This window comes from Phyllobates terribilis, unplaced genomic scaffold (assembly GCF_046119375.1).
Source record: "Phyllobates terribilis strain yellow unplaced genomic scaffold, ASM4611937v1 Scaffold_5__5_contigs__length_657084704, whole genome shotgun sequence".
Lineage (NCBI taxonomy): Eukaryota > Metazoa > Chordata > Amphibia > Anura > Dendrobatidae > Phyllobates > Phyllobates terribilis.
Genome location: NW_027362765.1, coordinates 463,122,573 through 463,147,707, shown reverse-complemented (window position 1 = coordinate 463,147,707; position 25,135 = coordinate 463,122,573). Strand labels below are relative to the sequence as shown.

Below are 25,135 nucleotides of genomic sequence, written 5' to 3'. Positions count from 1 at the left end.
TTATTGAGGGTGTCTTGATAATTGCCAATAATTTCTATCTATTGTCTATTCCATTTGCACAACAGCATGTGAAATTGATTGTCAATCAGTGTTGCTTCCTAAGTGGACAGTTTGATTTCACAGAAGTTTGATTTATTTGGAGTTATGTTCTGTTGTTTAAGTGTTCCCTTTATTTTTTTGAGCAGTGTATATACTACTGGAGTATGCAATTCTGGTTGAAAGAGAACACTCTAAAAAGACTCTAAAAATTAGGAGAATAAAAGAAAAATGAGTAGCACTCGCCACTGGCTCACCAGATGAAGCATAATTAGATGCGAAACAATTGTAGCCTTGACTTTGGAATAAAAAAAGCTCAAAACGATGCGCCATTGGTGAGTGCAACTTTATTTTTCTTCTGTTCTCGTAAAACAATGGTGACCATTCATTTGTTTGGCCAGTTTGTCATCTAAATCTCCTATGGATTGGTGACCAGTTTTGTTTGTGGGAACACCGCTTTAACAAAACTCGAGAGAATATCACTAGGGGTAGGCTTATCGGCAGCACATTTATTGTAAGAAGTGAAGCGGCCTCGATATTGCATCTGATATGTTTAATAGTCCTGAGTAACAACAGATGTCCTATGTTTCCTGAACAGGAGATTGATGAGTACATCGTTCAAGCCAAAGAAAAGGGCTATGAAACAATGGTGAACTTTGGCAAGCAAGGCTTGAATCTTGCTGCTACTGCTGCTGTGACCGCTGCTGTGAAGGTGAGCGTCCCACTTTATTACTCGTTAGCGCGCAGTTATAATTATTTCTCCTTGTAAAACACAGTTTAGATGATTACTTAATTTCCAAAACCTTTCAGCCTACTGAGCTGTTCTTTATTTTCTTATTAAATATGCTGAAGTTGAGCAGCAAGATGTTGAATTTTACAATTTGTTTAGTTTATCGAGCAACTTACCTTATTTTGGTTATTTTTAGGAGTGTAATGATTTTGATTTCATGGCTGACGTGTGCCAGTCCCATAGGTGATAGAAGCGTTGTGCCATAGATACAGTACAGACCAAAAGTTTGGACACGCCTTCTCATTTAACGATTTTTCTGTATGTTCATGACTATGAAAATTGTACATTCACACTGAAGGCATCAAAACTATGAATTAACACATGTGGAATTATATACTTAACAAAAAAGTGTGAAACAACTGAAAATATGTGTTATATTCTAGTTCTTCAAAGTAACCACCTTTTGCTTTGATGACTGCTTTGCACACTCTTGGCATTCTCTTGATGAGCTTCAAGAGGTAGTCACCGGAAATGGTTTTCACTTCACAGGTGTGCCCTGTCAGGTTTAGTAAGTGGGATTTCTTGCCTTATAAATGGGGTTGGGACCATCAGTTGGTGTTGTGCAGAAGTCTGGTGGATACACAGCTGATAGTCCTACTGAATAGACTGTTAGAATTTGTATTATGGCAAGAAAAAAGCAGCTAAGTAAAGAAAAACGAGTGGCCATCATTACTTTAAGAAATGAAGGCCAGTCGGTCCAAAAATTGGGAAAACTTTGAAAGTGTCCCCAAGTGCAGTTGCAAAAACCATCAAGCGCTACAAAGAAACTGGCTCACATGAGGACCGACCCAGGAAAGGAAGACCAAGAGTCACCTCTGCTTCTGAGGATAAGTTTATCCGAGTCACCAGCCTCAGAAATCGCAGGTTAACAGCAGCTCAGATTAGAGACCAGGTCAATGCCACACAGAGTTCTAGCAGCAGACACATCTCTACAACAACTGTTAAGAGGAGACTTTGTGCAGCAGGCCTTCATGGTAAAATAGCTGCTAGGAAACCACTGCTAAGGACAGGCAACAAGCAGAAGAGACTTGTTTGGGCTAAAGAACACAAGGAATGGACATTAGACCAGTGGAAATCTGTACTTTGGTCTGATTAGTCCAAATTTGAGATCTTTGGTTCCAACCACCGTGTCTTTGTGCGACGCAGAAAAGGTGAACGGATGGACTCTACATGCCTGGTTCCCACAGTGAAGCATGGAGGAGTAGGTGTGATGGTGTGGGGGTGCTTTCTTGTGACTCTGTTGGGGATTTATTCAAAATTGAAGGCATACTGAACCAGCATGGCTACCACAGCATCTTGTAGTGGCATGCTATTCCATCCGGTTTGCGTTTTAGTTGGACCATCATTTATTTTTCAACAGGACAATGACCCCAAACACACCTCCAGGCTGTGTAAGGGCTATTTGACCAAGAAGGAGAGTGATGGGGTGCTATGCCAGATGACCTGGCCTCCACAGTCACCAGACCTGAACCCAATCGAGATGGTTTGGGGTGAGCTGGACCGCAGAGTGAAGGCAAAAGGGCCAACAAGTGCTAAGCATCTCTGGGAACTCCTTCAAGATTGTTGGAAGACCATTTCCGGTGACTACCTCTTGAAGCTCATCAAGAGAATGCCAAGAGTGTGCAAAGCAGTCATCAAAGCAAAAGGTGGCTACTTTGAAGAACCTAGAATATAAGACATAATTTCAGTTGTTTCACACTTTTTTGTTAAGTATATAATTCCACATGTGTTAATTCATAGTTTTGATGCCTTCAGTGTGAATGTACAATTTTCATAGTCCTGAAAATACAGAAAAATCTTTAAATGAGAAGGTGTGTCCAAACTTTTGGTCTGTACTGTACATGAAAAATGGACATTGGGAACAACAGTTTCCTGTATGTGGAAGCACATAAAATAATCATTGGGTGGCTCTACAGATGCATTACATAAAGGAGCCCATCTCATGCACCCAGCGTATTTGTTAGAGCTGAATTGCAGGAGGGTAGCTGCTATCTGCGAATTGATGCTGCAGGGAAATATGGTGTTTTATTGTAGTCCTTTTAGATGAGTAGTTATCCTTGTAGGACAGCTTTACAGTGTGTGAATAACTCCCATCTTGGGCAGATAGTATGAAATCCCCCATGAGTCCTCCTATCTCTGTGGTCTATAAATCCTAATAACGCATATGGACAACCTCCTTCATAACTCAATAATACACGTGAACGTAAGAAACTTTGTAGTACAACTTATTAGAGAAATCTGCTTCTTTCTCCTCCTGGATTGATGATTCATTCTCAAAATTCTCAGTTTCGGGGTACAATCTGTCTTCAGTGAGTACAGATTTTAATATTGGAATAGGCCTTGCAGCGCTGGGGCCCTGGGTTCAAATCCCACCAAGGACACCATCTGCAAGCAGTTTGTATGTTCTCCCCGTGTTTGCGTGGGTTTCCTCCCGTTTCCTCCCACACTCCAAAGACATACTGATAGGGAATGTAGATTGTGAACCCCAATGGGGACAGTGCCGATGATGTCTGTGAAGCGCTGTGGAATTAATGGCGCTATATAAATGAGTAAAATAAATAAATATTACTGTGAGAGATGACAGTTGGTGCTCAAAGTTCTATGGAACTTGCAGTCTCCGCCTCTAACTCCTCCCCCTCCATAGAATACTAAAAGCTCCAACTGTCATTTCCTCTTTCAGTAATGGGAAAGTCTGTCTTCACCTAATATTGGTTTCATAGATTTTTATCTGTAAATGGAGAATATTAAAAATAAATTATCAATCCATGAGGAGAAAGAAGCAGATTTCTCTGTTGTGATATATTGCAAAAGATTCTTATGTTCACGTGTACTATTGATGTATGAAGTCAAAATTAAAATGATGGTTATTCGTTAAGTTGGACTGGTCCTGATTTACTACCTTCAATATGGTCGTTCAAAGTCACTGATTACAACAGGATCAGCCGACAATCTGATGTCTATTGGGGCCTCACCCCCGCGACAGATGATCTTGGGAAAGAGAAAGATCACCCATTCCTTTTTGTTTTCAAGGGAAATAATCTGCTGCCAGGGTTGTGTTGCAGCGGCTTACTCTTTTCTTTCTGTAGGAAACGCATGAATGTTTCACCTAGCGCCTGTGTATGGGGGAGTCGGGAGTGATGGCTGTCTGACAGCATGGCTGTCTCTTATCCGTTCTGCAAGTAAAAAATAGAAACCTTTTACCCCATCACCTGGACACCGTTTTTGAAAAGTCCCATATCAGCTAGTCACCAACTGAATTTAGGGGTTCCCATCTATTTTTCAGAGAAAGATAGTGCAGGTCACATAAATTTGAGTATTAGACGTTGGGTGGGCAATTATCTCTTAGTAGTAATCGTAGGCTCTGAAATCAATCAATTGTTGTTATGCTATAAAATAAAAGTCTCACTGTGTAGAAACAAGCTGTAAGATCTCAATATACAAGTCTTGGTTTTATATTCGGGATGAGACAGCCAATTAATAGGACACGTGGTCAAGCCACCGAGGAGTCCAGCAGATGTCCGCCCAGTGGTGGAATGGAAAGGTCATCTGCACAGCTTGTAGGGGAAAATGTTTGTCGAATTGGTAGTTGATCTGGGAATCCTTCCTTATTAAATGACTTTTTCTCTTTTTCTCATTTTTGCTGCCCTTGGGTAATATTCATTCAGCAATCTATCTACTGTTCTCCTTCAATCAAGTGAAGGTAAATGGTCACAATCCCCGAGCATGGCATATCCGCTTACCAGTCCTCTGTAGCGTGGTTTAACCTACTACCAGTGGCTTACTAAAATACAAGACTGTACATGTAAATATAAATGAATGAATGAATATATGTATATGTGTGCGTGTAATATATATATATATATATATATATATATATATATATATATATATATATATATATATATATATATATATATATATATATATATATATATATATATATATATATATATATGTATGTATGTGTATATATATATATACAGTACAGACCAAAAGTTTGGACACACATTTAAAGATTTTTCTGTATTTTCATGACTTTGAAAATTGTACATTCACACTGAAGGCATCAAAACTATGAATTAACACATGTGGAATTATATACTTAACAAAAAAGTGTGAAACAACTGAAAATATGTCTTATATTCTAGGTTCTTCAAAGTAGCCACCTTTTGCTTTGATGACTGCTTTGCACACTCTTGGCATTCTCTTGATGAGCTTCAAGAGGTAGTATAAGACATATTTTCAGTTGTTTCACACTTTTTTGTTAAGTATATAATTCCACATGTGTTAATTCATAGTTTTCATGCCTTCAGTGTGAATGTACAATTTTCAAAGTCATGAAAATACAGAAAAATCTTTAAATGAGAAGGTGTGTCCAAACTTTTGGTCTGTACTATATGTATGTATAGTCCAAAATTAGGTAGCACATTATTATAAATGAATTGAACAAGCAATTAACACATGAAAAATAACTTGACCTCAGCTTCTCATTAAAATCTAGAATACGTTTTGCTTTTATTTTCTGTATATGAAGTTGGTAGTTAAAAAAAAAAAACAACAAAAAACCTAATTGCCGCTAATTTTGTGGCTACGTGATATTTTTCATAATGTTTTTAATATACTGTTTGCAGTTGTTTTATTACCATATATCTAGATGGACATGCCACTTTGGAATATACCCATCACCACCGACTTCCACGGCCGGCCGAGTCTTAGTAATGGCAGGGAGTCTGCACTATGCAGGGGCCAAAATACGAACCATATTAGTACAAGGGAGCGCTCAAAAGCACAGCGTCGCCCTCATGTATTGTATTGTATTGCATTACATGCAGAACGCAGACACCTTGTAATTGAAAATGACTCATTTATTAGCAAATTACAGAAATTGGACTCTAAATGTCAGGTGGCAGCCTGTTATTTTCTACCTCGCCCACTGATGCTTAATTAAATAGAATCACAAGGCTGAATTTAAATAAAAAACAGTGTTTGCTTTTCCAGCTAACAATTTATCTAGAAATCCTTGGATTTAGTGGTTTGCCATGGTGGCTTTATTCCAGAAAGCGCCAGATACTTGTCCACGGGCTTTGTCTGGTTTTGCATCTCACCTAATTCAGTGTCCACGTCCCATGCCCCATTGATACATTCTGTGCTTGCTCAGTAGGGCCTCCCACTAGGCCCAAAACCAGTAGAATATCCAAGAATCCAGAGGATAAGCCTTAAAAATGATGCCGGCTGAATGGCCAGATATGGCCGAAACGTTGCCTTGTCTTCCTATTTTTGTGATTTTCTTTTTTTTGTTTTAATACTATGAAATAAAAATCCAACTCTCTAAGGATTGTTCCCTGGTGCCTCGGGATTCTTAGATATTCTACTAGTTTTGCATCTCTGCTCTTTTGAATTTAATGGTCCTGAGCTGCAGTACCAGACACAACCTGAGGACAGACTTGGCACTATTTCTGGAAGGAAGTCAGCATGCTTTTCTAATCCTGTACCACCCTATCAAAGAGGTATGCTTGTTTTTGTGCCAGTGCCACTCTTCCATGTGCTGTGTCTGGTATTGCAGCTCATTTCACTTTTGAGAGTTTTTATCCACATTGTCTTCACCTCCTAGGTTTATAGTATAATGTGTTTTCTTAGACGATGGCCCAACTGTCAGTATTTTTTCTCAGGAGTGGGTGATAAATGCAGAATTGGTGACTTGTTTCTATTAGACCTTTTCTCTGATTGTTCCTCACCTGGTTTTGGCTCCCACTACTGAGAAAAAATACTGACCGAATACTGACCAAATACTGATAGTGGGGCAGTGACCTTACATAGCGACTCTGTACCTGATCTGTCACACAATAAACAGCGGCAGTTGCCAATGGACTTCATTGCTACATGATGTGAACAGATCCCTACAAGTCATCCTTTTTAGCTTCATTTAGACCTTTTTTTATGAATATTCAGAAAATAAACCAAATTGAGCAGTGATATGTATTGGATAGCTAGTCAGAATTGTTAATGAGTCAGTGAATGCAAAGTGGAACTTAAGAGGTTTTCCATCTTTTTCTTTAAAAGGAATCTGTCAGCAGTTTTTTTGCTATGTAATCTTAAGAGCAGCATAATGTAGGGACAGAGCCCTTGATTCCAGCGATGTCACTTACTGGGCTGTGTGTTATTGTTTCAATAATATCTCTCTTATAGCAGCAGGAGATTATCACTAGAGGACTAGTTGTTTCGTGCCGTGATGTCGTCATGCTTTGTGTAACCGCGTCCCCACAGTTTAGCAATTTTCTGCCTATGCAGAGTGTATACAACTGCCAATCAGAGGTGTAGGCGGGGTTATACAGGGCTTAGCATTCACAGAACTGGTAGATCTGCAGCAAAGAAAATAGTGTTTTTTTTTTTAATCAAAATGACAGCAAGAAGCCCAGTAAGTGATACATTGCTGGTATCTGGGTTCTTGCCCCTACATCATGCTGTTCTCAGATTACATAACCTGCTGACAGATTCCCTTTTAGCTTTACAAATGTGGTACATTTGAGATGGCTTATACTCAGATTCTTTTTTTTATCTCCTTCCAGTCGGTCAATAAGTGGCCGCAGCAGTTGGCTACAGCTGTCATGTGCTGACCACTTTGGAAGGAAAGGAGACCGGGAGTAGAGAGGCAGGAATTTTCAAGATGATTTTTTTTTGTTGTTTTAGTGTACTAGGACCCTACGTAAACTTAAAATGCAGCCTTTTTGTCACAAAAAATGACTTTCACAAACTTGTCATTAAGGGTGTCATTAAACTCTATTTTTTTTCTCTTTTCCCTAAGACTTGCCCTTTGAATCATGACTAGCTGAATCCAGAAAAATATATTATTTTTCCTTTTTAAATTGCAGTCGCTAGAATTTTGCAAATGTCCAAATCTCCATAAAAGTACAGTCGCCGGGAGAATAGGGAGAGTATATTGATCACCTGTAAGTCAATGAGTTGTTTCCAGCAGATGAGCGATGACGGTTCAGTATAATACAGACTTTTAGCTTTGGATCTGTAGCTTTCTAAAATGAAATGCTTTGTGAAAGGTATAATAGCGATTGCTCGTTGAATTTCCTGCAATTTGCATTACTTTTAAAACCGGTGGGTTCATAGCTAAATGCACAAACCTGAATCAGGCGTCCTTAGACGAATAAATCTCTAAGTAAACATGAAAGCAAATGGGAAAACAAAACATTTGCCCTCGATGGCCCTTTCAGTAGTGCCGTGTAGTTCTGTAAAAACCAGACATCCCTCTTTCTGTCTCGACATCACTTAATTGTATTCCAGGTTATTTGCACCCCCTCTACTCCCACTCCTACTTCATTCTACATCTGCAGCTGTCGCCGTATATTGTGCCGCATGTTACTGGGCTCTGAATGCAAATGAATAATTTAGCTTAATTTGTTTGTGTTCTGTATCCTGTATTAACTATAATCTAGCTCATTCAGGAACATTAAGGCTAGCAAGACATTGAAAGTTGGAAACGTGGCAACGGGGTCTCGTCATGTATTATAGTGCCATGAAAGAAAATCGCCATACCTACTGTAATTCAGTCATTATGTCTAAATTGTGTAAATGTAAAGTCGTAGATGCTGAACTGTATGGCTGCTTTGCCATCAGCTAGAGGCTATGTTCACTCCGTGCCTGGAGTATATGTCCAGGAGATGACGGAACGTGATCCCATTGTGTTTGCATACACAATAATGGACTGAACGAGTGCCCCTTGGCATAGGCAAGTAGGTGTTGACATTTTCATTTTTTTTTTTTACGTCTGTTAAATTTGGTATCTGGGGTTCTAAAAAATTTTTGAAGAAATCACCCTAAACAATTTTACATGTATTTCCTAAGGTTTATTAGACATTTTCACTCAAAAAATTGTCACACCAGACAGTTTTTTTCCCCCTCTTTCTCCCCTTTAATTCACTAGCTCCGCCCTCCTCACCGGTGAGGGAAAAAAGTGCTCTTAATCATGGAGGGTTGTGTCGGAACATCATCAAACCACAAAAATTTTAATTTTGGGAACTTGACATGTCTTGAACAGAGAAACTGGTTAGATGAAAACGATTAATAACATTAGTATGAATGAGACTATTTTAGGCCCGTGAAAATATAATATTTTGTATATCATTCTTTTCTTCTTTTATTAGCGAGTTATACATATAATTATAATAAACCGGACACCCCATTTTTAATGTACTTTTTTTTTTATTTCAAATAAATCTCTAGTAGTGTTTTCCTGCCAAATTCGTTGGTAAATGAAAGTAAAGCATATTGTTACAGCGTGTCAGTGGCTTTCCCTTGACTTTGTGTTGTTTGCTTTCCTTTTTTATTGTGGTGTGATAAACCACAGTGGTGTTTTTTGCCTTTGCAATGGCACGTGTGCTGCTGTATGTGCATGTAAGGATTATTGCTGGGATCTGGCCTACACTTGTAGAAGTGATCTATATGTAAGCTTTGATCATTCGATTTGACGATTGATCGATCATATTGATTACATGTGACCAGTATATGGTGAAGGGTAGAAGATGATCTCAGACATAAAAGAGATTGTATTGGGCAATGCCAAAGCTTTTCTCTGCAACATGATAAAAATGGACTTCAGATGTGACCTTATCGCCTAGACCAAATTGACCAAGTTCGGTTGTGAAAACAATTAGTTTGTTGCCCTCTGGAACTTTAATTCTGCTTTCTATTTAATAATAATTTTGCCTAATTTGTTTTATTGCAGAGGTAAGAAATAATTGAGCAAAAAGATTCATAAGACTCTGGTTCAGTGGTCACATTGGTAGTCCTTGGCTGCCAAACCAAGAGCCCTGTGAACCTCCTCCTACCTGCTGGCATCCCTGGTGCCTCTGTTGATTAGTAGTCATCTTTTGCAGCGTTTCTCACTCATGATGTTGTGGTGCCAGGTCTGCTGATCATAGGAGGCACTGGGGATACTGGCCGGTAGCTGGAGGATAAAAGTGCAATGGTCCAGCGGACACGGACTACTGATGGATCAGTGTCCTGCAAATCGTCCTGTTCAAGTCTAGTAAAGATAGATATAAAGATAGAGATATATATATATATATATATATATATATATATATATAATATATATATATATACTGCCAAAGTTATAAAGGTGTTGCATTAAAGGAGTTGTGAACTACTAATTTTTATTGGGTACTCCCTTACTGGACCGCTGTCGCTGGTTTGCACTTTTCAGTCTTTTTCCTCTTCCAGCTGGGGATGTCACGTGGCTTATGCAGCTGATAAGCGGCCTCTGCTCGGCTGCAGCCTTTATATTCGTCCAAGCTGGAAGAAACTGTCTCTTTTCCTGTTTAGGAGTGTCAAACCGTCGGGTAGGTGAGTATCTGTTAAAGGAATGTCCAGTGAGAATTGCCTATACTGAGGATAGGTGATAACTTGCTGATCGGTGAGTGTCCCATTGCTGTGACCTGCTCTGTTCATTAGAACAGAATTTTAATGGGGAAGGTGTACCATCGCTACAAAATGGAGCAGCGGGTTGGATGTGCATGTGCGCTGACAATCCATTCTAACGGGGATAAAAGTTTTGCATTCTACTGATAAGTGCGGATCCCAGCAGTTGAACCGTCACCGATTTAACAAGTTAACACCTATTCTGTGGATAGATTTTCAACCGACAACCGATTTTCAACCGACAACCTCTTAAAGTGCTGGACCTTATTGCGTGACATTGAAGGAACACCAAAATGAGAATACTTTTTTTTTTTTTTTTTTGTACGATCCAGTCTAGGTCCTTTACTAACACAGTGAAGCAGCTTTCGCTTGGGTGTTCCTGTAAGAGAGGCAGTAGAAAATCTTTTCTTTCCTAAAAATAGACCTGATATGGGAATACCCATTTAATGTTAAAATGTAACCTATAGAAATTCTAACAATTGTACACTTACTTTGTGGCAATTTATGATACATTGCTTGTATTACCTGATGACAACACCCTAATTTCCATTTTTGTTCACCGCCATTATTACTTTCTTGTGCCAATCACAACTTGGATACTGCTATACAAAACCATGAATGCACTTGTTGGCTTTTTTTCACTTTGTATTTAATAAAAATATATTGACATAATGCAGATTTTATATCATGTGTTTTTTATTTTGTGTCCTTGCCCAGGGCCAAGGAGCTATTACAGAACGGCTTAGAAGTTTCAGTATGCATGACTTGACAGCAATACAAGGAGATGAGTCTGTCAGTAACAGACTCTTCCCGTCTTTACCTGAAGCACAAAAGAAACCTAAAAACGCTGGTGGTGAAGGGTCTGGTAAGTTATACCAGAGTGTGAAAGAATTTTAGGCAAGTCTGGAAAAATGCTACAAAGTAAGAATGTTTTTTAAAGGGAGTCTGTCAATAGGATTAACTCTTCGAAGCCGTCTATATGGGCATGTAGGTCATAGAAAGTTGAATAAAATGATACCTCTGCGATCCGATATCTTGTTCCAGAGAAATCCACATTTTTCTTATATGCAAATGAGCAGGTAAGATCTATGGGCCGGACACTGATCACCCTGAGAATCTGCTTCCAGAGCTTATTGTAAATGAAAGGGGGAGTTATCAGCGTGAAACATGTAGATCAGGAGAGCAGACTGTCAGTTATTACATGTCTCACACTGGTACCTCCTCTCCTTTCATTTAAAATAATCACTGGAGGTAGGTTCACAGGGAGATCTGTACCCGGCACATAGATCTTAACAGCTCATTTACTTATTAAGAAAAAAGTACATTTCTCAGGAATAAGACATCAAAGCGTTGATAACAAGGTATCGTTTTAGTCAACTTTTTATGACCTACATGCCCATATAGACGGCTTAGGGGGGGTTGATCCTACTGACAGATTCCCTTCAACAGTTTATTCACTGTGCAATATGTCAATTGATAAAAATAAACAGAAGAGAAAACAAAATCATAGCAATGTTTTGGTGCGAACAGCCTTTACCTTCAAAGCACCATCAAAGCATCAATTCTTCGATCTACACTTGTATGCAGTTTTTGAAGGAACTCTACAAGGAGGTTTTTTATAAACCATCTTAAAGGACTAACCACACAAATCTTCTGTGGATGTAGAATTTGCTCAAATCCTTCTGTCTCTTCGTGAAATCCCAGACAAGGACGCTGTAAAGATCAGGACCCTGTGGGGGCCATAACATCACTTCCAGGACTTTGTTCTTCTGTACTCTGAAGATAGATCTTATTGACATTGGCTGTATGTTTGGAGTCATTGTCTTGATGCAGAATAAATTTTGAACCAACCTGAAGTACTACTAGGGGTATTGAATGATGGATAAGCATCTGCCTGTATTTCACATCATTGAGGACATCATTAATCCTGACCAAATCCCCAACTTCATTTATTGAAACGCAGCCCCAAACTTGGAGGAACCCTCACCATGCTTCACGGTCTCCTCCAGACACTCATTTTTGTACAGCTCTACAGCAATTCGGCGTCAAACTGCCTTCTTTTACAGCCAAATATTTCATATTTTGACTCATTAATTCAAAACACCTGCTGCCATTTTTCTGCATCCCAGTTCTTATGTTTTTGTGCATAGTTGAGTCATTTGGCCTTGTTTTGATATAGGAGGTATTGCTTTTTGACTGCAGTTCTTCCCTGAAGACCACTTCTGGCCAGACTTCTCTGAACAGTAGATGGGTCTATCTGGATCTCACTGGTTACTGCCATTTCTGAGCTGATGACACTGCTGGACATCTTCTAATTTCGAAAGGAAGTAAGCATGATGTGTCTTTCATCTGCTGCACTAAGTTTCCTTAGCCGACCACTACGTCTAGAGTTTTCAATGTTGCCCATGAAGTTCTCAATGCTGAGAAATAAATTATCCATCATGCAGTACCATCTGATTAGTTCCAAATTTATTTTGTAGCAGAAGAACGACCTCAAACATACAGCCAATGTCACTAAGAACTATCTTCTGTATAAAGAAGAATGAGGAGTTGGGTAAGATCGAAACGTTTGATTTGGTGGATTGCTTGGACAAACAAAATTAAAATAAGTTTCATGTAATTTTGTTTGTCCTTTTTCACAGTATTACTGATGAAGGTCGGATGAGATTGGAAACGTTTGATTTAGTAGAGTTCTTGTACAAATAAAACACAGTTTTCATGATTTTTGAGTGGCAAGTCTCTTTGCTATGTTATGGGGCTGGATCCCACTTGTGCACCAAGCCATATACACCACGAGTGCCGTGTCCAATTTTGAAAGGGTCTCATTGACCTGACCTTTGCTATGTTTTGCTTCATCTTCATAGAAAGGGGGTTCTTTACTGTAAAAGCAATGAGATTTTGGTGCTCTCTGCCATGTCCTATTGGGATAGACAATTCATTAAACAAATTCAAGAATGGCGTTTGGATGCCTCTTTTGAAAAATACGATCTGGGTACTAGATTTCTGGAGATGGGAATTATGGGGATCTATTTGGATGGCCATAACTTGGAGTTTTTCTTTCACATATGGCGAAATTTCCATCAGATTTTGTCCTACTTCTGGAACAGCACAGTAGGATTAGAAGTGTGACTTGATAGCCTTGTATCTCTTCTTCAAGCCAATTAACTACACTGCTCAAAAAAATAAAAGGAACACTCAAATAACACATCCTATATCTGAATGAATGAAATATTCTCATTGAATACTTTGTTCTGTACAAAGTTGAATGTGCTGACAACAAAATCACACAAAAATCATCAATGGAAATCACATTTATTAACCAATGGAGGCCTGGATTTGGAGTCACCCCCAAAATTAAAGTGGAAAAACACATCCAACTTTGATGTAATGTCCTTAAAACAAGTCAAAATGAGGCTCAGTATTGTGTGTGGCCTCCACGTCCCTGTATGACCTCTCTACAACGCCTGGGCATGCTCCTGCTGAGGTTGTGGATGGTCTCCTGTGGGATCTCCTCCCAGACCTGGACTAAAGCATCCGCCAACTCATGGACAGTCTGTGGTGAAGCGTGACTTCGGTGGATGGAGCGAGACATGATGTCCCAGATGTGCTCAATCGGATTCAGGTCTGGGGAACGGGCGGGCCAGTCCATAGCTTCAATGCCTTCATCTTGCAGGAACTGCTGACACACTCCAGCCGCATGAGGTCTGGCATTGTCCTGCATTAGGAGGAACCCAGGGCCAACCGCACCAGAATATGGTCTCACAAGGGGTCTGAGGATCTCATCTCTGTACCTAATGGCAGTCAGGCTACCTCTGGCGATCACATGGAGGGCTGTGCGGCCCTCCAAAGAAATGCCACCCCACACCATTACTGACCCACTGCCAAATCGGTCATGCTGAAGGATGTTGCAGGCAGCAGATCGCTCTCCACGGCGTCTCCAGACTCTGTCACGTCTGTCACATGTGCTCAGTGTGAACCTGCTTTCAACTGTGAAGAGCACAGGGCGCCAGTGGCGACTTTGCCAATCCTGGTTTTCTGTGGCAAATGCCAAGCGTCCTGCACGGTGTTGGGCTGTTAGCACAACCCCCATCTGTGGACGTCGGGCCCTCATACCACCCTCATGGAGTCGGTTTCTAACCGTTTGTGCAGATACATGCACATTTGTGGCCTGCTGGAGGTCATTTGGCAGGGCTCTGGCAGTGCTCCTCCTGTTCCTCCTTGCACAAATGCGGAGGTAGCGGTCCTGCTGCTGGGTTGTTGCCCTCCTACGGCCCCCTCCACGTCTCCTGGTGTACTGGCCTGTCTCCTGGTAGCATGTCCAGCTTCTGGACACTACGCTGACAGATGCAGCAAACCTTCTTGCCACAGCTCGCATTAATGTGCCATCCTGGATGAGCTGCACTACCTGAGCAACTTCTGTAGGTTGTAGAGTCCGTCAAGTGTGAAAGCACAACCAACATTCAAAAGTGACCAAAACATCAGCCAGAAAGCATTGGTACTGAGATGTGGTCTGTGGTCCCCACCTGCAGAACCACTCCTTTATTGAGTGTGTCTTGATAATTGCTAATAATTTCCATCTATTGTCTATTCCATTTGCACAACAGCATGTGAAATTGATTGTCAATCAGTGTTGCTTCCTAAGTGGACAGTTTGATTTCACAGAAGTTTGATCTACTTGGAGTTATATTCTGTTGTTTAAGTGTTCCCTTTATTTTTTTGAGCAGTGTATATTTTTGATGCATTTACCTTTTTCCCTTTTTTAAAGGGAATGTATTATCAGAGATAATGACCTATTGTTTTAATCAGGCTTTTATGTTCAATATATTTTTAATCGTATGTTTGTCAATATTCCATATCTCTATCTTCATAATAAACAGAAATCTTGTCTAATTTTCAGATATTATGCTTAAAGTTCCTGTTATGTAATACAGATGACTTGGCAGTAGTCTCATTGCCATTACAGGCAGAATTATAGTGACCGATATCTATTGTATATACATGTGTTATGTCATTGTACAGGAGAAGAAGAAGGTGAGCTGTGATATCACATGTTGTGAATGGTGGATCTTGTGTTTATCTACTGTATATAGTGGTGTTAATTTAACACAAGATCCAGCTTTCACAGTATGTGATGTCAAAGCTCGCCTCCTCCCCTTTCTCTACAATGACAAATAGCACCTCTATATACAGTAGATAAGACAAGATCCGCCATTCACAGTATGTGATGTCACAGCTCGCCTTCTCTCTCTCCTGTACAATGACAGATAACACCTCTGTATACAGTAGATAACACAACACAAGATCCACCATTTACAGTATGTGATGTCACAGCTTACCTCCTCCTGTACAATGACAGAAAATACCTCTATATACAGTAGTTGACACTAAATTCACCATTCACAGTATGTGATGTCACACCTTGCCTTCTCCTCCTGTACAATGACAGAACACTTCTTTAAATACAGTAGATAACTTTAAATCCACCATTCACAATGTGATGTCACAGCTCGCCTCCTCCTCCTCCTGTACAATGACGGATAACACTTCTTTAAATACAGTAGATGACCCTAGATCCACGATTCAGAATATGTGATGTCACAGCTCGCCTAATCCCCATCCCTGCACAAAATCCCTTGCCCAGATCAGAGCATGAGCAGAAAATACTTCACCAGTAAGGGATCCAGCCTAGTGCAGTTTATTTACATGAGGCTGCTGACAGAAGAGAAAAAAGCAAACAGGAAGTTTGAGTTGGATATTAGGCCTAGTGGCCAGTGTGAAAATTGCAAGATTAATTATATTTTTTAAAGTTTTAGATTAGCACTATGAAAAATTATAAAGAAACATTATCAAACATTTTAAAATACATTTAACATAAGAACATTTAAGCAATAGGTCATTTCCGAGTCACTCATCCCTTTTAAGATGCCCATAATTTGCTACGTGTACAGACACAAAAAATGGATTTCAAATAGGAATTTTTGAGGAAAATATCAGATTTTGTCTCTGTAAAGACATTGATGCAATAAAAATGTTATGTGAATGGAGCAGGCGAGACACTGCGGGTTCATTACCGCCTTGTGGGTATAGGGGCTGTTGATCTGTTATTTATGGGAACCTGTCTGTGCCATCTCCAGTTATTTCTCGGTGTGATGTGTGCGCATATAAAGGTGGCACGGCCCATTTTGGTGGCTATCTGGCTAGCTAACTTTTACTGCTGCAGGAAAACCAAGCCCTCCTTTCTAATATATAATCACAGTGCGTTAATCTCCACATCATTTGCACTATGCCTGGCTGATATATTGCTATTTTTCCCCAGACACTTGACTAAGCCTATCTAGCAAGCTTCACGGTGATGGAATACAATGAAGAAGATGTAAATTCATAAGCGAGTAGGAATAAAAAATAAAAAAAAAAGTAAGATAAAAAGATTTCTGAGCATGTAGTGTGGAAATGGTTCAGCGCTGGGCGACATGACTGCAATGCTCAATGCGCTGCCAGTCTACCAGGAATTTTAATGGAGCAGCTCAGAGTCTCATGCCGAGCGCCACATTTCTGCAAATTGAGAAATCTGAGGCTTCCATAAAATAAAACAGATTTTTAGATTTTCAGAGTTAGTCACTGTAGACGGTATTACCAGTAAATAGCTGAGTGTTAGTAATGGAAAAAGTCCGAACTAATTCTCATGTTCACCGCAGGGACTGGTCGTTTCATCAAGGAATACGAAATTCAGATGGTTATTGTAATCCAAATAATTTGGGACGTTTCATAATAATCTGTGCGTTCATAGTTGTGATGTAGAACGGTTTGTTTTGAAAAGAGACGGGAAGTAGGAAATAATGGAACCCAGATGTCGGCTGCACATTGTAGGATGCCGCTACTGCCACCTAGTGGTTCTTGGTAGGTTGTATTTTTTACTGTGACAATACAAACAGAAATGTGTTGTAAAAATGTTTATTTTACTTAAAGGGATAGTTTCATATATGAGAGAGTCAGTCGGCACCATGAATCCTACAAAACTAACATATCATATTGACATAAAAGCTCCATCTGTTTGATGGATTATTCCACATTTTCTCAAGATTTGTATAGAGCACATGAAAGACCTGGGGCTGGGGGCACAGTACTAGACTGGGTGTGTGTGGGGGGCACAGTACTTGACTGGGGGGGTACAGTACTGGACGGGGGGTACAGTAGGGAGGGGCACAGTACTGGACCTGGGGGGAGGGGCACAGTACTGGACCAGAGGGGCGGTCTGATTATGGCACCTCAGTTGTACAACTGAGAGCATAAGTCTTAACGGACACAAAACTGGACATTAGTGGAGAACTCTCGCAACCTGTACATAGAAATCCTTTTTTTATTGATAAGTTACAAGCTTCCTTTTAAAAATAGGCTTGTGTCCCCATGACAACACTTTTTATCCAGAGTTATTACTGGAATATTGTGTGGCTCCTAATCTTTCTCCATTGGCATTAGTCCTACTGCGGTACTCCCGATGTTGGATATCCATACTCTATAGAGAAAAGTTGGCCAAAGCTGCGGATTTTAGTTGGGATCGACCAACCATCTACTTTTTATCAAGGTATCGTGACTGCCCCCTGACAGGTAATACTGGGATAAAAAAAGAATCCAGATGCTGGAATTTAAACTCCTGACACATTGCCATGCTGCGCCCAGATGACTTTCGGCTGCTTTCTCTTAAAGAACACAGGAAAGCATTTTCCTTGATGGGAATCTGTCCTATGGTCACTGGCTATCTAATGTGCACAGCCAGCTATGGTTCGGCAACATGACCCTATGACAACAGTCTACACCTAACGCTGTAGGAACTCCTAGGAGTTGTTAATTAAAGGGGTGTCTGCTATTTACAATCCTTTTTTATTCGAAGGGCTCCCAAAAAATTGATAGTAGGCTTTTCTGTTGCAGGGACCTAAGGCAGGATAATTTGCATACGTGTGTCTAATCAACTAATAATGACACCAAATAGGGTAATTAAGCTATACCATTAGTCAATGTGATGTCCATGTTATGTCCTTAATATCACCTATCTACCAGGGAAGGAAGCACAATTCCTGCTCCTGCTAATTGGTAGAAATCCCAAACTATGGACCCCCCTCAATTCACTCAGAATTCTCATTTGAAAATCTGTTTTTTTTTTCTTAGAGAAAGACCACCAGTGTGCATTAAAGCTGATCCGTCACCAGACCACACAATACAGACTGCTTTTTTTTTAAATTGCATATCAGAATGACTGTATAATCGTCAAATTAAAATGAGCCTTTTAATATTGGGCAGGAAAAGATTCGCAGAGAATTTTATAGGCATTCTGATATGGATTTTCAAAGTAAGGAGACCAGCTTCATCAGCTCCAGGAGATAGATTTACTACTATATGCAGTTTGTGAAATCTGGTGACAAGACCCACTTCATTGTTCTGTTACCCTTCCAAGGTGAAGAGTAGACTATTGCTGCCAGAAGCTCTTGCTTACACCCTTTGCATGTTGCCCCCCATGTTGGTTGGCCACACATGCATTGATTTGGTGGTGAAAATCCTGAAATTTAGGGAGTTGGGTGAATAAGGAGATATATACAATACATTACTTTGCAAATGTTTTGCTCAAGTGTAAAAAAAAACAACTCTAAAGAATACTTTAAAAAATCATGTTTATATTTTATTATTGATGAACAAAACGCAACGTATATGGAACGAAAGTAAAAAAAAATTAATTAAATCAGTATTCGGTGTGACCGCCCTTTGTCAAAAAAACAGCATTAATCCATCAAGATACTTTATCCATCATGTAATTACCATCAGGGAAGCGTCTGATTAGCCCCAAATTTATTCTGTATTATGCAACAGGACAATGACCTCAAACATACAGCCAATGTCTTCACCATAAAGAAGAACAAGGAGTCCTGGAAGTGATGATATGGTCCCCACAGGGTCCTGATCTCAACATAAAGTCTGTCTAGGATTACATGAAGAGATGGAAAGATGTGAACAAGCCTACATCCACAGAAGATCTGTGCTTGGTTCCCCAAGATGTTTGGAACAACCTCCCTACCGAGTGCCTTTAAAAAAAACTGTGTACCTAGAAGTGATGCTGTTTTTGAAATGTAAAGGGAGGTTACCACAAATATTGATTTTTAAGAAGCACTCCTCCCATTAAAGTTTATATTCTTTTAATATATTGCAATCATCATATTATATAGCACTGTGTACTTACAATTGCTTATTTTGCCTTTCTACCCAATTCTCCAATTCTTCCCTTTTCCATTAGGTCTATGACATCACGTGATTAAGAACTGACTAGCTACATCCTTCTAAGCTCTATGTAGAAAGAGGAGGTTCATTTTCTTTTCATGGGTCATCATTGCAAAAGTCCCTGGCAGAGGAAGGAGCGGAACAGCTGAGTCAGGAGTTGAAGAGGGGAATAATTTCTGCTGGGAAAAGAGACTTCCTGTTTCTACATAGAGCAGAGAACAGAGAAGAATTAGCTGGGTAGAAAGGTAAAATGAGCAATTGTAAGTACACAGTGCTATATAATATGATGACTGCAATATATTAAGAGGATAAAAACTTTGGGAGGAGGAGTGCTTCTTTAATTTGTTTGTTTATTAACTTTGCTTTTTGTTAAATGATAAAAAAACAACATATTTTTACTTTGCAGCATATTTCCACAGTGCTGCATATATTTCTTACATGTCACTTATGTGGGTGTATCTTATCGATGGAGATCTTGGGGTAATCAATCCTGCAGTGATGACACAAGATGTGCTCCGTTCTTTTACTGTAATGATCGGAGTGTGAACAGCCCTTGTTCTAAGAAGCATTCTCGCTGTTCTCCAGAGAAGCCTCCAGTGAGAAGAAAGCATTTAGTATTTTGGCCTTGAATAATAATGAGATTGTAGTAAAAGGAGCAATTCTCACACACAAAGGGCCTGATTCATCAAGGCTGGCATTGTTCACCGAGGTCTTGATGAGGGAGATGTGCTGGAGTCAGACGCTCCTGATTCATCAAGGGGCACATGCCTCTTGTATGAGTGGTGTGCACTTCTGTGTTTTTCTTTGCCACAAATCCTACTCCAGTCCCTTCTGGATTAAGATTTGTGGCTAGGCGAACGACGCCGTGTCATAAATTTGACGAGCGGTGATTACCACACCCTCATCCCAGCTCTGTTCATTTTGTCTGAGCTGTGACAAACTGGCATGAGATCTCCAAAATGTGCAAAATTTAGGTGCAACTCTCAATTGCGCCTAAATTTTGCGACTTTTCCAAGCGTTCATGCCAGAATCCTGGGGTGAAAGCTTTGATGAATCGAGCCCCTAGAGTTCAATAATGATCTTGTGCAAGAATACTTGAAATAATTTCATACTGTAGTATGTATACATTTCTCTCCCTCTCATATCAACCTTACTATGGGGCACCCTCATCCCCTCTGTATGTTCCTGCCTCCATTTGGCACTGGTTAATGCCACCAAAACCTTAACCATTGAGAAAGAAAGAAAGATATTGCTTTTTTTGTCCCATATCCTTTTGCGAGGATCCTTATTAAACCAGCATTGCAGGACTAGTGAGGGGAGACCACGGCATCCACACATCACAATAAGTAACTTGGACTGGGCCCACTCTCTCAAAGGGAGATGTAGTAGTTGCGTTAGTGGCTCCTATGTGTTACGATGTTACTGGCGTATTACTGCTGGAAACCAGTGGCCGAAGGAGCACATGCAGAAACAGCAAGCGGTTATAGATGTACTTGGATATAACAAAGGAGTTGTAGGGAACAATCCGTAGATGAATGAAAACAGTCTGGGAAAGAATGTTCAGAAGCTGAAATTGGAATTAAGCTAACAGCTAGACACAATACTCAAGCAATGAGTGAGAAATCCATATGGCTTTAAGTAGGCCCAGACAGGAAACAAGATGGATTCCAAGGTTCAGAATATTCCATCTTAGTAAAGGGCAATTGCAGAACACAACAGCAGCCTCCAGTGGTAAGGAGTGGGATTGCAGCATAATTATTAAGGTGAACAATAGCAGCCATTAGTGGTCAAACTGTAGAAAGACGACAGGAATTCTGACACTATGGTACATGTGCCCTGGTGTGCAGGGGGTCTAAAAAGCTCCTATAATACACAGGGATGTAACTAGAGATGTTACAATGCCAGAACTTTGTGGCAATGAAGATTGTAGTCTATGGTTAGGTTACCACGATAAGTTTTTGTGAGTTTTTGATGTTGCAATTAATTTTTTTTTGCAGCATTTCTGAACTTATTAGGTTACTTGCATTTTTATCACATTTTTGACGCTGCGGTTTTTTGGTATGTCAGGTTTTTAGTAAAGCGGCTTTACTTTTTTAATACCTTATTTGGCTTTAATAAAACTTTCATGATACAGTCTTGTGCAGATTACATATGTGTTTCATGCATTTTTGCAGAGGAAACACATATGCGTTTTTTTTTAATTGCGAAGTTTTTTCATATAATGCAATTCCATGGGAAAAATCCACACACAAACCCCAGTGTACCCTCGAGAGAAATTAACATGTTGCGGATTTCAAACACACGCTGCAGTCAATCGACGCAGCGTAGAAAGAGCATTTTGGCCTTGATATTTCTTTTAAATTCCATTTACTTTGCTGAAATTATAAGACGCTGGGTTTTTTTGTGTAGTGAAAATACGCTGCATCAAAAATTCACCAAAAACTCATCGTAGAAACCTAACCTAAGGGGCCAGGTCATAACTTTGTCAGATGTGACCTCTATAATTATGCCACTGGCAATACTTATTGCTTAGTATTTTGTTATCCTGCTGTTTTATAGCCGTTTTATAGTACTATAGTGCTTTTAAAAGGTGCCTATCATTTAATAAAAAAAAATTAAGAGTATTTATTATAATGGCTATAATTGGTCAAAACATCTCTCTAAGGGCATCAGAGTGGTGTTTTGACCAATCAATGGGTTCACAGGACCTGGAAAAAAAATATATAAATAGTTACCCTTTTAATAGAAATATACTGGTCAGACTGCACTTTTAATATCATTTCCACCTGGTAAGCGGAACGTAAAATATCCCACTTCATTATGGGGTTTGGGTGCGTGCCGGTTTATTGCCAGGCAGAAAGTCCCACTAATTCGTATATATACATGCTGAAAGGTAAATGGTGTCATTTTCATTCAATGATGCTTCAATTTGTGACACACATTAACCATTCTTTTTCATGGTATTATGACAAATTTAATACACATTATACTTGTAGGCGCAGACCATGCAGAATTTTAATGGTTAATATCCACTTTATACCGCACTGGTAGAAGTGTTTAAAGCATATATTCCTTTTACTGTTCCCAGCTTCTGTTAGTCTTGGCTTTCTGTAATGTTTTATCTTACTTTTAGAAAGTTCTACTATTCCAAGTTCAACAAGTCTCTTGCCTGTGAAAATCTGTTTATCCAAGACAGACCAAAGAGCTGTCCGACATTGCTGTGTTTCTCTCATTCCAACTTGTCTAGTCTCTTCTCCAAAGGATATCCAAATACAGCATACCAGCACCTCATATAAAGAATATCTCAGGGTATTGCTTCCTAGCTGTATATATATACATATATGGAGCGAGAGTGTCTGTTTAACTTGACTGTCCTCGTGCTGTGACTAGCTCCAGATTTTACTTTCCATATTAATGTGAATTATAGTACACAACCAATTGTCCCCAACATCCAGGCTCGGTGCTGTGGTTTTTTTTTCAACTCTGTCCCTTTATTAGTGCTTGGCAGTCCATGATATTAAATACTGAGTTATTAGCAGGGGACATCATTGGCCATGCAACGGCAAGTAAAGGCCCAGTCTTGAATTTCCTTCCCTCCTTTCTTTCCTTTCTTTCTTTCCTTCCTTTCTTTCCTTCCTTCCTTTCTTTCCTTCCTTTCTTTCCGTCCTTTCTTTCCGTCCTTTCTTTCCGTCCTTCCTTTCTTTCCTTCCCTTCTTTCTTTTCCTCCCTTCCCTTGCCTTCTCTTGCCTTGCCTTCTCTTGCCTTGCCTTCTCTTGCCTTGCCTTCTCTTGCCTTGCCTTCTCTTGCCTTGCCTTCTCTTGCCTTGCCTTCTCTTGCCTTGCCTTCTCTTGCCTTGCCTTCTCTTGCCTTGCCTTCTCTTGCCTTGCCTTCTCTTGCCTTGCCTTCTCTTGCCTTGCCTTCCCTTTCCCTTGCCTTCCCTTTCCCTTGCCTTTCCCTTGCCTTGCCTTTCCCTTGCCTTTCCCTTGCCTTGCCTTGCCTTTCCCTTGCCTTGCCTTTCCCTTGCCTTGCCTTTCCCTTGCCTTGCCTTTCCCTTGCCTTGCCTTTCCCTTGCCTTGCCTTTCCCTTGCCTTGCCTTTCCCTTGCCTTGCCTTTCCCTTGCCTTGCCTTTCCCTTGCCTTGCCTTTGCCTTGCCTTGCCTTTCCCTTGCCTTGCCTTTCCTTTCCCTTGCCTTGCCTTTCCTTTCCCTTGCCTTGCCTTTCCTTTCCCTTGCCTTGCCTTGCCTTTCCCTTGCCTTGCCTTTCCTTTCCCTTGCCTTGCCTTTCCTTTCCCTTGCCTTGCCTTTCCTTTCCCTTGCCTTGCCTTTCCTTTCCCTTGCCTTGCCTTTCCTTTCCCTTGCCTTGCCTTTCCTTTCCCTTGCCTTGCCTTTCCTTTCCCTTGCCTTGCCTTTCCTTTCCCTTGCCTTGCCTTTCCTTTCCCTTGCCTTGCCTTTCCTTTCCCTTGCCTTGCCTTTCCTTTCCCTTGCCTTGCCTTTCCCTTGCCTTCCCTTTCCTTCCTTTATGGATAACCTTATATATGTCAACAAAATATTTTATCCCACTAGTATCCTGGTGATCAGCCATGCTTTAAGACCGCACATTTGTCCATAGTCCTAAGGAAAGTTCAGACCCTGTTTTGACTGTTAGGAGGACCCATCCCACTACCCTTTCTGCTTTAGAAGACCAGGATAAACTTAACCCCTCATTGATCAGTAAGCAGGAAATGAAAGCATGGTGGAGATTAACTCTTGTGTTCTCTGATTTCTACTATTTTATCTCCTGTTTTCTTTACTTCTCGGATAGGTGGGGGCTGGACGACCGGCGATCATTGAGTCGTGGCACAATCTAACAATATACCATTACTTACTACAATGGAACTGCCCTTTTATCATTCATGGCAGAAGTGTGTGTGTGTGTGTGTGAGGGTAGTCTATTCTGTGTGGTTATAATTCATCCATATAATTCCAGTTTACTATGATTTGCCATTACTGTAATTATTGATTTTTACATTTTAACTTTAAATGTAGTTTTTGTGAAACGTTTTGAAGATTTAAAGCTCTGCATGTGACGCGCCCCTGGGCCTGTGTCGCGCTGCGTTGCGCACGCGGGAGCTTACCCGGAGCCGGATCTCTTGAGGGTTGTAGTCTCGTGGCGGTGACCCGGTCCGTGCCCAGGGAGTCAAACTGAGCGGCGATGTAACAGCGGTAGATGTAGGACGACTACGCCACCCGTTGAATGCAGCTATGGAGCTGCCGCTGCAGGACAGTCCGCTGAGGCCGGTGGATGGATGGTGCAGCGTAGATGGCATAACCCCCAACGGGAGGGGTATGGCCTCAGGGCAGCAGATGTGGATGATGGGGGTAGCAGGAACCACTCAGAGACGGTGCGGTGTAATTCAGGGTCTTTACTGGTAACAACGATAGACCCTCCCGGAGTACTTGCTAGTGAGCGGGGCCTGGTCAGTCCTTGAGCAGATGGGATCTCCCCTGGCCAGGCGGAGTTGTAGGCCTCCCAAACTGACTGTACTCTTCTGGCTACCTTGCTAGAAGCGGATATAAGTAGCCCACGTCCCTGAGTGTACCGTGTGGTGCTCACCCGTATGGCCGGTGACTCGGGGCCT

General features: G+C 40.6%; 1 protein-coding gene across 3 annotated transcripts in view; it reads left to right on the top strand.

Moving 5' to 3' along the window:
* The window catches only part of REEP3 (receptor accessory protein 3), a 181,746-nt gene that overhangs the window by 143,007 nt on the left and 13,604 nt on the right, over nucleotides 1–25,135 (top strand). For all 3 annotated transcript variants that reach the window (XM_073685399.1, XM_073685400.1, XM_073685398.1), the window contains 2 exons: nucleotides 635–748; nucleotides 10,973–11,120. In XM_073685399.1, the coding sequence (XP_073541500.1) occupies nucleotides 635–748; nucleotides 10,973–11,120 (262 nt within the window). The remainder of the gene's footprint in view (nucleotides 1–634; nucleotides 749–10,972; nucleotides 11,121–25,135) is intronic.